This window comes from Channa argus, chromosome 7, assembly GCF_033026475.1.
Source record: "Channa argus isolate prfri chromosome 7, Channa argus male v1.0, whole genome shotgun sequence".
Classification (NCBI taxonomy): Eukaryota; Metazoa; Chordata; class Actinopteri; order Anabantiformes; family Channidae; genus Channa; species Channa argus.
In genome coordinates this window covers 16,102,609-16,116,798 of record NC_090203.1, presented here as the reverse complement: position 1 = coordinate 16,116,798, position 14,190 = coordinate 16,102,609, and the positions used below count along the sequence as shown (strand labels likewise).

General features: G+C 36.4%; 1 protein-coding gene across 2 annotated transcripts; it reads right to left on the bottom strand.

Moving 5' to 3' along the window:
* Positions 1-112: 112 nt before the first annotated feature.
* colec10 (collectin sub-family member 10 (C-type lectin)) lies at positions 113-13,906 on the bottom strand. 2 transcript variants are annotated; one of them, XR_010914779.1, is made up of 9 exons: positions 13,648-13,906; positions 11,633-11,704; positions 6,688-6,759; positions 4,555-4,608; positions 3,864-3,959; positions 3,124-3,335; positions 2,658-2,835; positions 882-1,981; positions 113-723 (listed from the first exon to the last, which is right to left on the bottom strand). XR_010914779.1 is itself a non-coding variant. In XM_067509251.1 (7 exons), the coding sequence occupies exons 1-7, from the start codon at positions 13,763-13,765 to the stop codon at positions 2,587-2,589; spliced, it is 873 nt and encodes a 290-aa protein (XP_067365352.1). In that variant the 5' UTR covers positions 13,766-13,906; the 3' UTR covers positions 2,100-2,586. The 2 variants fall into 2 exon arrangements, 1 of the variants encoding a protein (XP_067365352.1); XM_067509251.1 differs by lacking the exons at positions 113-723; positions 882-1,981 and having other exon boundaries at positions 2,100-2,835.
* Between the last annotated feature and the right edge of the window lie 284 nt (positions 13,907-14,190).

The following is a 14,190-nucleotide window of genomic DNA, read 5'->3' as shown; positions in this document are numbered from 1 at the left end:
TGTGTGTGTGTGTGTGTGTGTGTGTGTGTGTGTGTGTGTGTGTGTGTGTGTGTGTGTGTGTGTGTGTTTCTAACGCAAAAATTTGTTCAATAGCAACGAAATGTGGAGAACAGATTTCTTAACATACTCAGAAACATTTACTGTATGTGCACTACTGCACGATTGGAGGGTAAAGAAAACTATGTTTTATCAGTTTGTAGAACGGTTTCTTACAGTTAATGTTTAGCTAGAAGTGGTATTTAGCTATCTGGGTTATGTGAACCAATGTTGATTTAACCTTTGTGAGGACGCTGGGCTCACAGCTGAGTTTAGTGCAGTTAGAATTTATGCAACCTGTGTAAGACCCCACTCCTTTGTGTGCTATCATGTTAAGTATCACTGGACACCTCCCTTCCTTTTAAGGATCTCAGCAGAAATAAATACCCTATTTTTTTCTGCATGTTATGCAATGCAACTTGGTTTGAAATCATGACAGTGTAAATTATAAAATACCCCAATCCATCACTCTTGTCCATCAAATATTCAAGTCATGCTGATGGACTAGATGTCATTCTAACACCTCCTAATTGAGTAGCAATTTATAAAAGAGCACGAAATTTGGTTTTAACATCTAAACTTCTGGACTAAATCATAGCATTTCGATTTTTTTTCTGTTTTTTTTTTTTTTTTTTTTTTACCTGTGCAGATGTTTTACATTTACTGTTTAAGCTTCCTAGTGGTATGCTTGTGTGTGAGACATGCAAGAGAGACAGAGGAAAGAGAGAGTGGTAGAGTGAAAAATTAGACCATCATAAATTTACAGATGCAGACACACAGGCAGATGGGTGAGTGAGTTCAAAGTGAATAGATTATTATTCAAGCACACAACCAGTAAGACTTACAATGAGTCCAGGCAGACGATAGCAGACAGGCAGGACAAGAGTTAAGATCAAAGTCTTAGCAGGTTCAAAAAAATCCAAGCAGTCTTAAAAAATGCAAACAATGTAGGGGAATAGACAAGAGACAAAGTCAGGAAACAAAAGTAAACACATATAGTTCAATGATCCAAAAGACAGGAACAACAAGGGAAACCACTCATTTGTGTGTGTGTGTGTGTGTGTGTGTGTGTGTGTGGGTGTGTGTGTGTGTGTGTGTGTGTGTGTGCTCAATCATTTAATTTTAGAGGGATTTCTTGGTTTAAGTTTAGGATAGGATTAACTAGTTAAGGTAGGGTAAAGTTCAGGATAGTAAGGGGGTCAGGGCATATTCCAAAAAACATGTTGTACTGGTAGTATTGCTAAAGTTAAACAGAAGCCAATGGGTGACACTAAATTATGTGGGAGTAAAACAAAAAATCTTTCAGTTTTTAAAAACTCTCATTGAATCAAGTATAGAAGTTGAATAGTTAAATCTGTTGGGGGGCATGTAACCTGTAGCTGGCTACATGATTAACATCAGTACTGGGGAAGTTACATGAAAACCATAAAAACTACTTTACTTATTATTTTACTCAAATTACTCAAAAGTAAAATTAATGCTATAGTTTCCTACTACTTTGGTTTTGTTACTCCGCCAAACTCTATCAGGTGTAGGCTATTAAATACCTCAAAATTTTCCATAACCACTCAGTATTTATTGAGTATAAAGAGAAGACTAGATGTTGCCTAACTAAAGAATTAGACCAGATGAGCTTTAAAGGTGGCAGTCCTGCAAAAGTGGTTGCTAAGGATTCAGCTAGGTTAGCTTAGCGTGTTCGTTTCCTCTTCAACACTAAACAGACTTAGCTGAATGTGACTCTTCAATGTAAATGTGCCCATGGCTAAAGTTAGTACCCTAGCTAAGAATGCACAGCATTTATATCAAACAACTTGTACACTTTTGAAATGAGATTAAATGTAGAAAGGAGTGATTCCGTAAGAACGTAGCTGTTTTTCCCTTGCATTCACCAGACCATCACCAACAGGGTTGCTACACTCTGTCTTCACCTCAGAGGACAAAAGAGCTGAGAAGAGAAAGGTGGACAAAAGCAAAAGCTGCTGGATGACATGACTCGACAGGCCGGTAATGACATTTCTATCATCTAACAAAGAGATTAAGACAAATGTGCAGAGAGAAAAAAGTTGTTTTATAAGTAAATTTATTTAGTAATGTCTTTTGTGTTGTGAAGGTGTTTTGCATTCGGGGAAGTATTTGTCTAAAGAAAGATAACACATTATATTAACAAATCACAGAGAACAGAAGACACCTATCTCACATTCAGATTTCAATATGAAATAGTGTAAACTACGCAAATAAATGAATACACCAAGTACGCCCCTTAAAGCTCAAAGAGATGACAAAGAATCAGTATATCTTTCAATATGTAATAACAGTTAGAATGCAATGGTAAAACTACTGGTTGGGTTATTTATTATATATTATATGAATATTAGTGTTGCACCACATTATGCACTGTATATGGAAAAATATCAGTTCCTTGGTAAATAGTTTGAGGATGGTTTGGCTTAAAATGCCAATTTAAAGTGATGTATACAGATATATAAATGTGTATGTTGTATATAAACATGTGTGTATATACTATAATGGCAAGTCTGAATATTAATTGACTCATGATAATGCAGACTCAGGTGCTCCTCTTCCTGCTGTCCCCCCTCCTCTCTTGCACTTTGGAAACTCACAGATGAAAAACATAGATGCTTCACAATCCACACGGCCCCACGTTCCAGTGCTGAGCAGCTCCACACAGCTGGAGTTGGTGGTGGGAGATAATGTAGAATTTAGCTCCTCCCCTTGACTCCAGCCTGCAAACCCTTGCAGTGAGCTGGAGTCTAAATAAACATAAGTGCTTGTTCCATTCTGAACAAAAGAACATGAGAGGCAAATAGTTATCATTGGGCCTTAGATGTTTAGGTCTAGTATGAAAATGCAGTTTCCTACTAAATGGACTTTCATATTGCTGTGACAGTACCATTGTGATTTGCAATCAGTATGACCCTCAGTAACTGATAAATCAGGCCTTGATGTGTCCCGGCTGATCCATATGTTTGTTTCTCATTGCTATGCATGCTAATAAATATTTAACAAACAGCACTCTTGAGACCCCGCTGTGTGTGTGTGCATTGTGTTCTGATAGAGGCCACTTACTGTTTCTTTGCTTTGGGCATGCACTCCTATATAAACTCTAGTCAGTCCAGCCTGACTGACATAATCCGCCATGAGACGGTTGGTGCTGCTGGTTTTTGGCATGGCCAATGTTCCTCCTCTTAACTTGCAGTTCATGGAAGCCTCTTTGAATCTCTTGGGTTCTTTGACTAGCAGGTAGTACCTCTCCTCTGTTTCCTTTAGCCCAAGGATGACTGCACAAGACAGTGTTAAGAGGTAAAGGTCATCAGGGATAATTTTTTACACATTTCCCATTATGTCAATTGGCCATCGTGTGACATGACCCTTTGATATATTCATAATACCCTTTTGGTATTATGAATGAAAATTACATATCTTTAATGTATCTATATGGCACTCTTCTTGTAAGATTAAAAATAACTGGAGAAGAGCATGAAATTAAAAAAAGTCTTGTTATCAGAGTTCTCAATCAAATGAATAGAGTAATTCTAGGCAAATAAGGAGCTGGTGTTTATATATTTGTCCAGCCCATATAAACTTCAACTTAAGACCCACAAATACTAGTAAATACTTTGAAAGAACAGATTTAGTGTTTTTTTATCCTTAAATATATAAAAGAAGATAAAAACAGGGAAATTAACAAAAAGGCCTGAATATAAACCATAATACAGTATTTTTTATATCATTCAATAGGCCAACATATGAATATACAAATGAAATATTACCATTACTTGGCTTGGTATTATTCTATGAGGACTCACCATTTTTTACAAACTTGACAGAATCCCTCAGCTTGCCTGTATTGATATCTAGCTGTCCAACAACCTTCCTGTATCTGCCACAGTCACATGTAGTGCCTGTAAGTGTAAACACAGGATTTTAGCACAGAAGCACTTTCCTGCAACTAAACCTAAAACACATTACAGTAAGTATCACTCCTCACAATGTAACAATTTGTTCTTGCTGTTTTAGGATTTGAAAGCCCGTTAACAGGCCTGTTTACAATAAAGCTATACAACTAAGGGATTAATAAACCGTAGTGCATCCATCGTATTCTCATGCTTGTCTCTGGACTTTTTGCAATCAGTCTCTTGAGTAAGGGAAACTCATGTTGAGTCGGGTGATGAAATTTGAGTTCATCAAGTTTGAATCTCTGAAAAACAAGAGATTCAGGCTCTGAAGAATGCACAATTAAGCTACAAGGCCTCATTGTAGAGCTAAACTCTGCACTGTCCAACTGTCATTTTGCTCCTACTGCTTTGCATTTTTTTGCGTGCAATTCAGGTTTATATAGATGACCTCTGTGCAGTTTGAGCTACAGTCACTTTATAGATATGAAAATAATTCTTTGCTTCTAACTCCCTGACTGAGCATTTCATTAACTGTTTATTTTTCAACCTAAAATTACTGTAGTATACTGAGTATTGCTATGGGCACTGTGAGTTTACTCACCTTGTTTTCCTTTTGAACCAGAGGGCCCAACCAAACCCGTGTCACCTTTTTCACCTACGACAAATAGATGTCACAGTTTTTTTTGTTATTGCTTTCATTCGCTTAAATATAGATAAGTAACAGTATAATCATTGACTGATTGCCAGTAATTTAAGCTAAGGACATCTTGTTTTAATACCATTCTGTAGTTACAAATAATAACCACCAGATGGCTGTGTCGTACAAAAACATTTTTAAAGTAGCTGCACACCGATTGAGATTTACCCAGGACAAAGTTAATGATGTTGTAAATTAGATTTACTTATTTCGAATAGTCCTCAACATTAACCATGCATACTTATTCAAATATAAATGCTGGGTAAAAAAAGGGTCCAAATGTATTTCAGCTCAAAATATATGCTTTACTGTGTAAATTAACACAGCTGGCAGTTACAGATTTTGGGGAAGTGGGCTGCAGTACAAACATCACAATAGGCTTGTGTTGTTGGTGTTTGAGGAAGAGCCACAACATACAATTGCAACATACAATACCTTTTCAGTCTGACCAGCCTGAGGGGTTTCTGTGATTTGTTACAATTTGTGCCCCATAACAGAAATGCAAAAACAATAGTAAAAACATAAAAGGCAAACATTTCTGGCTTAAATTATATTCTCTTCCCAGCACTGTAACTTCATAGGGATCTGAATAAAACACTGGGACATATGCTTAACTGCAGATACTTTAGGTAGCAGGGAGCACACAATACCAGCTCTTTGGAGTTAGCTTACTTTTATATATGAACTAATTAATTACACACCATTTATAGCTTTATAGAATTGTATTGCCAAATGAAATCAGAGCTCTGTGGATATTTTTATAATAACCTGAATAATGTCAGAGAGAAAGGATATCTGCTTATGTATCATAGTAATGTTATATGTTTATTTTGTGATTCCGCCAAATGCAACGTAAAACATAAATCCAAAATTTCTCCAGGTGTTTTATGAAGTACAGGCATCAAGGAAAATCCAAACCTCTGACCTCACACTTTAGCCAATATGACTGATGCACAGCCACTTTCCTGTAAGCGTATTAAACCCAATGAATACTAAGAAAAGTGAGTGCCTAGTAGGGCAGAGGAACAAAACTGCTCATAAATATAAAAGCAAAAATAGATTAATAATTTCCACCACGCTGGAGGCAACTGTTGCAAAGCAACTGTATGACATCATACTGTATGATTATGTTTTCTCCTATGTTAGTATGCCATAACTTAAAACAATAAACTAAATTGGAAAATACTGGATTTTTCAGTGAAACTGAATTTAGTCCGAAGTAATTCCACGTCCACATTAATCTTGGGATTAATTTTGATTCAAAATGAAACCTCACATGCCATTTGTGTAGGCTGTTGTTGACAACTATTAGGTCAAAATGAAAACATTTCCTGGCACTGGAACAAAGATACATTCATACACATGATGGTTATAAAGCTCATAAATCTTTCTCAGGTTTTGGAAAAAGGACACTGATGACTGGAAGGCTTCCTTGTAAGTCCTCTTGATCTCTCTTTTAGTAAGGGTACAGTACACAGAATGCAATCATTTGAAATCTGAAGAAAATCAATAAGGGCAGCACAGTGGTGGAATGGTTGGCACTGCTGCCTCACAGCTAGAAGGTCCCTGGTTCAAATCTACTCGCCAGCCGCGAACTTTCTGTGTGGTGCCGCATGTTCTTCCTATGCTTGTGTGGGATTTCTCTGGGTACTCCGGTTTCTTGTTTCTTAGCTTAATTGATAGCTCTAAGTTAAGAGTGTGAGCCTGTATGTGTGAATGTGCATGTGAACTGTTATCTGTCTGTGTTCATCTCTCTGTGATGGCCCTGAGATAGACTGGCAAATTATCTATGTTCACTACGCTTCTTAGCAGAGGGTAAGCCCCCCCCCCCCCTGCAACCCTGAACAGAATGGTCAGTCAAGATGAAGAATGGATAGATAAAAATCAATAAGGACTGTGTGTACACTATAGTGTATGGTTAGGTGGATAAGGGAGAGACATTAGACAGACAGAATGACAGAGATAGACACACATAGTTAAAATTGAAACTACATGTAGATGTACTGGAGATTAAAAAATGACTTTGCCTTGTTTTACCTTTGTCTCCAGTAGGACCCATCTTTCCTGTGTGGCCCACCTGTCCTTTGAGCCCCGCTTGTCCTGGCAGCCCTGTTAAAGAAGAAGGAAAAAGACAGAGGTTGATAGGAGGGGAGGGAGACTCACGAGTATTGGTGGTATTTAAGAAATGGTAATCAACATGTTGCTGTTCTAGTAACCTGAAAACAAATTGTGCAGTGATTTCATCTCTAAGAATCTGTATTATTTGTATATTGTAACCTTAGATTTTTGATCTGAGCATTTTGTTGGTTATGATTGTAACGGATTACAGTCAACCTTTGTAATCTGATTACTGTCTGTACTTTTGTTTGGTATTAGAATAAAGAAGATAATAAGAATGCACTATGTATGGTACAATTAAAGGATGGGCAGTATCAAAGTGAGCGAGAGAGATGTTGTGGATATTATGTGTGTGTGTGTGTGTGTGTGTGTGTGTGTGTGTGTGTGTGTGTGTTTTTGTGCGCGCGCATGTGTGTGAAAACTAGAGGGCAGACCACAGCTGTCTGCCAGGACTTGAATTTCCAGAGGAAACTATTCAAATGGAAATTGATGGCATTTGAAATACTAGGTGACGCACTGAAGAGGCATATTACTATTAAAGGGATTTGCCACATACACACACAGCCAACTATGTGCCAGTATTTCCCATTTCTCCTTTTCTCGTGTTTCTTTCTACTTGATTTCTGAGAACTTGGCAGAAGGTGTGCGGTCTTATGGATTGTGTGAGGTCTGATAGATGCTATAAAGCTCTTGCCTTTGGGAAATTCCACTATTTATGCAATTTCTGCATAATTTTCTGTGAGAATTCCTAAAGAGCACATTCACAAAGTAAATAATTTAATAATTTGTCACTACTGTCCTGAGAACTGGCTATATATATATATATATATATATATATGTATATGTATATATATATATATATATATATATATATATATATATATATATATATATATATATATATATATATATATATATATATATATATATATATATATATATATATATATATATATATATATATATATATATGTATATATATATATATATATATATATATATGTATATATATGTATATATATGTATATATGTATGTATATATATAGCCAGTTCTCAGGACAGTAGTACATATAGAATTTATTTATTTGGCATGAAATGTAATCACTTTTTGTCAGTCCTTCTGTGTTGATTAATGTGTTTTTCCTAGTGGTTATGCCTGCCAGTTAAACCGTCTACATACACGTCCAGATAACAGTCCTTCCTATTATTGCAGTCACTCTTTATAATGGCCATCCCCTCCAACTGGTTTAACGTCTGGATTCTCCAGCAGCTGGAGGAGGAGGAAGGAGGCGAAGGCTCAAGCTCATTTTAAACAACCTGAAGCAACTTCAAAAATGTTTACACTGACTTCAACATATTTCAGTTCTTACTATAGCAAAAACATTAATTATTAAAAGACTAGGAAGATCATAATCTGGTTGCTTAATCATAATGGACTTAGTGAACAATAGAAAGTCTGCCAATTTTTTTCACTTGTACATATTCCTCTTGAAAAGCTGTCTTAACAGGTTCTCAGAAGAATAAAAAACATTACATAACTCCAAAGTCTGTTCTTTCTAACACTGCAGTTCTCACCTAAATCACAGTTGAAGGTAGAAATACAATAAATGAATGTTAAAAAACGTGTGTTAACTATAAATACCTTGGAAATGGTTTTTGTTGCCCATTGGAGCATTAACAGTCATGTATTCCCTTTTAACATTCCAAAATTAACCACTTTCCTGTAAAACTTCTTAAATTTAGAGGGGGAATACATGCATCATCTCATGAGCTCCTAACTGCATCTATACAAAGTCAGAAGAACTTCAAATAGTATGCAGAACACAAACAGAATAGATAAAAATATTTCTTTATGTTTCTAGAACAGTCTACAAAGTTGTTAAAAAACTTCACATAATCACATTACTTTCTAAAGACTCTAACAGCCCATTTTTCTGTCAGTCTGATTAAAAGACTGTGTGCCTGTTGTTAAATTTGCCCATGTATGTGTGTGTGAGATCCTCTGTTTGAGGTTATCAAATAAAATAAACATCTGCAGATAACAAGAGGACAGCCAGTGTTTGTGTGTGTGTTTAATTGCATAAACAGACACATTATCCCTCTCTCTCTCTCCTAATGCAATTATGCATTGTATGATACTGTGTCTATTTTTAGTATAGATCTGCCTCCTGTGTCAATATAGAGTACAGCTGCTTTACTTTAGTATATGGAGTACATTGTATATTCACAAAAGAGTGTGAATATGAATGTGTCTGGGCATATGGTATTTGCATATGGCATTGGTTCGCCAGCCAGGCTATTAGCTCAGTGTGGACACATATGGTGAAGTGGGACACCATTGCTTTTCTCAGCCGAAATTAACACTCCTATTTCCTCTGGAGAAATAGAAAAATAAAGGGTTGTCTGTGTCTTTGTCTGTCATAGAGCAGAGTAGACCTCTGCAAAGTAAAGAAAAACAAGCTGTCTAGAGCAGGAACAAGCAAAAGCCACTGCCAGAGCGAAATCATGCAGCCTATCTATGTAGGGAGACCTAATTGTTTGCCAATAACATTTCAGAGTCAGAGAGGGATGCTGTCCAATTGTACATTTCTCTGTGGAAACATAAAGCGATCCAGCCTGACACTCTTCTCTTTCCTCTTTACTTGTCTTAAGCCCTTGCTACACGTGTTGGAAACATGCTAATGCAAATAAGTAATGTGGGGATTTCTGTGCTACATTTACATCTATTCAAAATGTAATGTATTTTAAAATGGGAAGACATTTGCGAGGGCTATCCAGTAATGTGTAGCACTGGGAAAAAGAAGTCTAAATACAACCCCAATTCACAAAAGTTGCAAAAATGTGTAAATAAAAACTGAATGCAATGATTTGCAAATCTCATCAAACCATATTTTATCCACAATAGAACATATCATCACATGCATCCAGTTTTGACCTGCGGCCTAAATTCCTCTTGATTCTCTGAATATTTTGATCATATTATGTACTGTGGATAGTGGGCTCTTCAGAATTTTACGTTGATGAACATCTTTTTATGAAATTGTTCCAGAACTTTTAGACGCAGTTTGTCAGATTGGTGAACCTCTCTGAAATGCTCCTTTTATACCCAGTCATGTAACTGACCTGTTGCCAATGAACCTAATTAGTTTTCAAATGCTTCACCATTTGTTTTGTATTTCTGGCAATTACTTTTCCAGCCTTTTGTTGCCCCTATTACAACATTTTTGCCATGTGTTGCTGCCATCAAATTTAAAATGAGCTAATATTTTCCATGAAATGGTAACATTTCTACAATGCAAGTTTATATCTATTGTGAATCCAATATGGGTTGGTGAGATTTGCAAATCATTGCAACTTTGTTAATATTTACATTTTACACATCGTCCCAACTTAAAGAATGATCTTAGATTGTATATACAATATAGATTAATTCAGCTTCATTTTTGGATATTATTGACCAATTAATGGCCATTATCAGCAGTGGTGATTGTAGATCAATGTTCCTTTTTACAGGGGTGGGTTTTATTGAGATTGTGGGGGAACATGTTTGACAGAACATAGGACTTTAACATGAGAGACAAACATTTCCTAATTCCTAACATTTCCTCCCCACAAACATATCCTAACCATTGTCACAGCCTAACCACAATCTAACCATACAGCAAATTTGTATTTTTGTCCCTTTAAACAAACAACATTGCAGCACATTATACATCATCATTAATGACCTTTTGCGTCTACTAGCATTTGGGCTGTTAGGGGTTCAGTGTCTTGCCCAGAGACACCTCAACATATAGCCGTTGGTACCAGGTATTGAACCACTGACCCTGTGGTCCGTTGACGACTGCCTTACCAGCTGAGCTTCAGCCGCCCATAATAACAACCACTGGTAATATCTGAACCAAATTAAATATTTTTAAAGTAAATGTGTTGTATTGTGGATAATTGTATTAATTAACATTCAAAAGGCTGAAAGCTTGAGCTTAGGGAAATTGACCCGGTATGATGTGGATTACCTCACTAGAGTCAGATTTTTTGTCCTGCTCTAAGATAATAAGAGCTTAAGGGAGTAAAGACCATAAAGATTTTTACATTTTTAAATTTAGAATTTGGAAAAGTATTAAACTTATGATTAAAGACGTGGTCTTTGTTACTGATTGTGGACTCCTTGTTTATTGTATTTGAGCATTTTTCAAGTTGTCTGATTCTGCCGTGACTCACATGGAGTCACCATAACATGCTATTATTTGTCCACAACCACAGTCTGCTAAGAAACCAAATTTGATTTTATTTGGACTATATTTATGGTACTTAAAAGAGAAATCCCCTGATTTTACTCATCAAAGTGTGTTTACAGACTACAGTACTATTGTATATGTCAAAACAAGCTGTATAAAAGCCTTTTGGCTCCAGATGGAGTGATGTCTCTTGAGTCAGGGCAAGATTTAAAAAGGTATTTCAAAAAAATCAGAGACTGTGGTAGGTAAAAAGGTTAAAAGTTGTAAGAGAGATAGAACGAGCTACAAAGACATGAGATAACCAGAGGTCTGTGGTCCACTCTTTATCTCTGCTTGAGGCTAGAGGCTGGAAGTTGAAGAACGAACACAACTCTCCCAAGGTAGAGTATTTACATGAGGAAGAATAATGCATGGAATAAGAATGTATCACCTGGCAGGCTTTATCAATTTTAATAAATTTTGTTTACTATTGTGAGTAATGGTAAATCCATTGAGGACTTCTTTATCTGGAATGTGGCTGCATAGTTTTTGTCCCCATTTCTATTCTACAGTAGCCATTTATGGCTAAGTATGTAGACGGCCAACATTATTTACCCCAACGTATATAATGGATGTATGCTAGATACCTGGAAGTCCTGGTGGTCCATTCTTCCCTACTTTTCCGACATCTCCTTCCTCTCCAACCTCACCTTGATCTCCTGGATTAAAAAGCAAAGACAGTAAAGAGGATTGTCAAAGGGCATCCATCCATATCCAAAGTGGTATGCATAAGGGAAGCAGGTTTACCATTACAGTAGGTTTCAAGGATAAAGTAGTGCTGTTCATTAGGGTCTTATCAGAGGCATGGCTGGCTTACTGTCCTAGAGTAACAGAGGTTATATCTGCATGTTCCCACAGAACATCAGAACCATAACAGGATGATGATACATTATCAAAACTATTACTTGGCCAGTAGCTATATAACATTCCACTTTGTAGAATGAGTGAGGGATTCCAGTGAAGATGCAGCTGTGGTTTGGATGCAACTGTAACAACAAGATAAGTTATAAACATATGTTTTGCCTTTTTTAAAAATTCTACTTTATCATATGTTTATTCAAAACAATGTAATTTTTATATGCACCAGCACCATAAAGTAATAATGTATAGGCTTTTCGAAGTTGAAAGCACAAATGAGTAGGAGTGTAGGAGTGTGTCCAAAAAGCTCAAAGAGCACTTGGCAAGTAATCTTGAGAGCTGTAATTTTGCGCCAGTTGTTGATGCCAACATCACTTTATATCTTTTTAAGTGCTTGGGTTTGAAATGAAGGATTATAACAAACTCCCTCTAATAGCCTGGAGTAGTGCTTAGGAAAATTGATTATTCACTTTTACAAGCTTTGTAGGCATTTTCCAGTAGTCTAAGTCAATGCACTTACAAGTGATTCTGTTTGCATAAAACCCTTTCCTTTTGTAGACTAGTTAACTGAAAATATGCGCAGTAAAATTACTAACTTGTCTCACTGGTGTGATTAACATCTCACATCAAAAAGAGATTTCTCATGTTAAATGTGTTTGGGCAGTGATTTGACATTTTAGAAAGTAATGTAAAAAATATATGAGCCATAGGTAAGGAAACTCCAATGCATTATTTACTGACATCAAAAATTTAAAAAATGTAACACGTGTTTTTGACCAGAGTGTCCAATATTTCTAAAGATACTTCTCAGTAAAAAGATAAAATGCAGCTGAATCTGTGCAAAAATGTTGAGGTCAAAGTACCAGTAAATGCAATGGTTCTATATTTATTTAAAACGTTGGGTGGACATTTTTGGGGTATGAAACATAGAAAAATACACATCCAATGCCCTCTAGAGACGCTCAATATTATCTAAGATGAATAATCATGTAATTTTAGTGGCAGCTGTTTAAATATAACCTGTCACAATGGGATGTTTTTTCTTATTCTGTAACTCAGAAGATTCAGTGGAAAACTGCCGAAATGTCCAAATTGTTCGTACACACACTCACTTTCTTGTGAGCGTTTGGAAACTTGTTTGAACTTTCTACCCACAAACCCACTGGATTTCATTTTATTTCCTATTATTGTAAAATAGTTGTCTTAGAACCAAAATCTTTCCAACTACCAAGATCTTTCTACAGTATATTAATCAATTATATGTTTTATTTTTAATCAAAAGACTGGTTGACACTGAGACACTTTTTTCGTGTGACATCTTTATTTTACTTGACAGACTTTCAGACTTCTTTTTGCACTTTGTCTGAACTGACAAAATGGAGCTTAGCTTTAAAATTTATTTTATTAGGTTCTGTCTGTCTGAATCGGCAGGGGAGCAAGCTACTGAACGTTATAAAATACAAAACACACATGAGCAGGCATTCCCTCCAAAAGACCGTGGGGTACGGGACTGCTAGCAACTAAACTACAAGACATTACATGCTTGGTAGTTTTATCATCAACACTGGGTAATTTCTTTAAAACTTTTATACAGTATATATAAAAGATTCAATAGTATATAATAAACTAATGACTTCATATTCAACAGTATGAAACAACAGCATAAAATAATGCAAGGGTCTTTAAACCCAAACAGCATAAGTAGATACGTTTTTTAATTGTAACATATCCAGATGTGTTTTACCTTTAGCTCCAGGCAGTAGTGAATTGGTGCAGACCTCGGGAGTAGCACAAATGTTTTTAAACACAGCCACAAATACACAGAGCACCAGGAGTCCTGTTCTGTGTCGTCTCGCCATCATCTTCCAATCATCAGTGACCAAAGATGAAGATCCTGATGTATGTTTATTTTAAGATGTAGTTGGTACAGTAGCACCAACAGATCATCTGGGTAAAGTATCTCGTGTGCTGCAGCTACTGCTCAGTGCTGCACTAACGAGGAAACATACTGTGGAGAGGGTCAGGATGTTTATAAAGTCTTATCATTTACTTGTCATAATGTCAAACAACACTTAACAGAGTATTGCATTCCTCTTTGCATTCCTCATGAAACATTTTGAAACAACACTTATATATGCTGTCTATACACTCGCTGCTTTATTGGGTACACTGGGGCAGCTGTAGCCTGGTTAGAAAGGCAGTCGTTCATGGACCATGGGGTCAGTGGTTCGATCCCTGGTCTGGCTACATGTCGAAGTGTCCTCGGGAAAAGAAATTGAACCCCAAG

Bases quoted from the DNA above. Each gene is read 5' to 3' on its own strand.
- colec10 (XM_067509251.1), bottom strand. From the start codon at position 13,765: ATGATGGCGAGACGACACAGAACAGGACTCCTGGTGCTCTGTGTATTT. The intron at 4,609-6,687 runs GTAAAACAAGGC...TATTTGTCGTAG, and splicing joins GGGTCCTACTGGAGACAAAG to GTGAAAAAGGTGACACGGGT. The intron at 3,960-4,554 runs GTGAGTAAACTC...TTACACTTACAG, and splicing joins TGGTTCAAAAGGAAAACAAG to GCACTACATGTGACTGTGGC.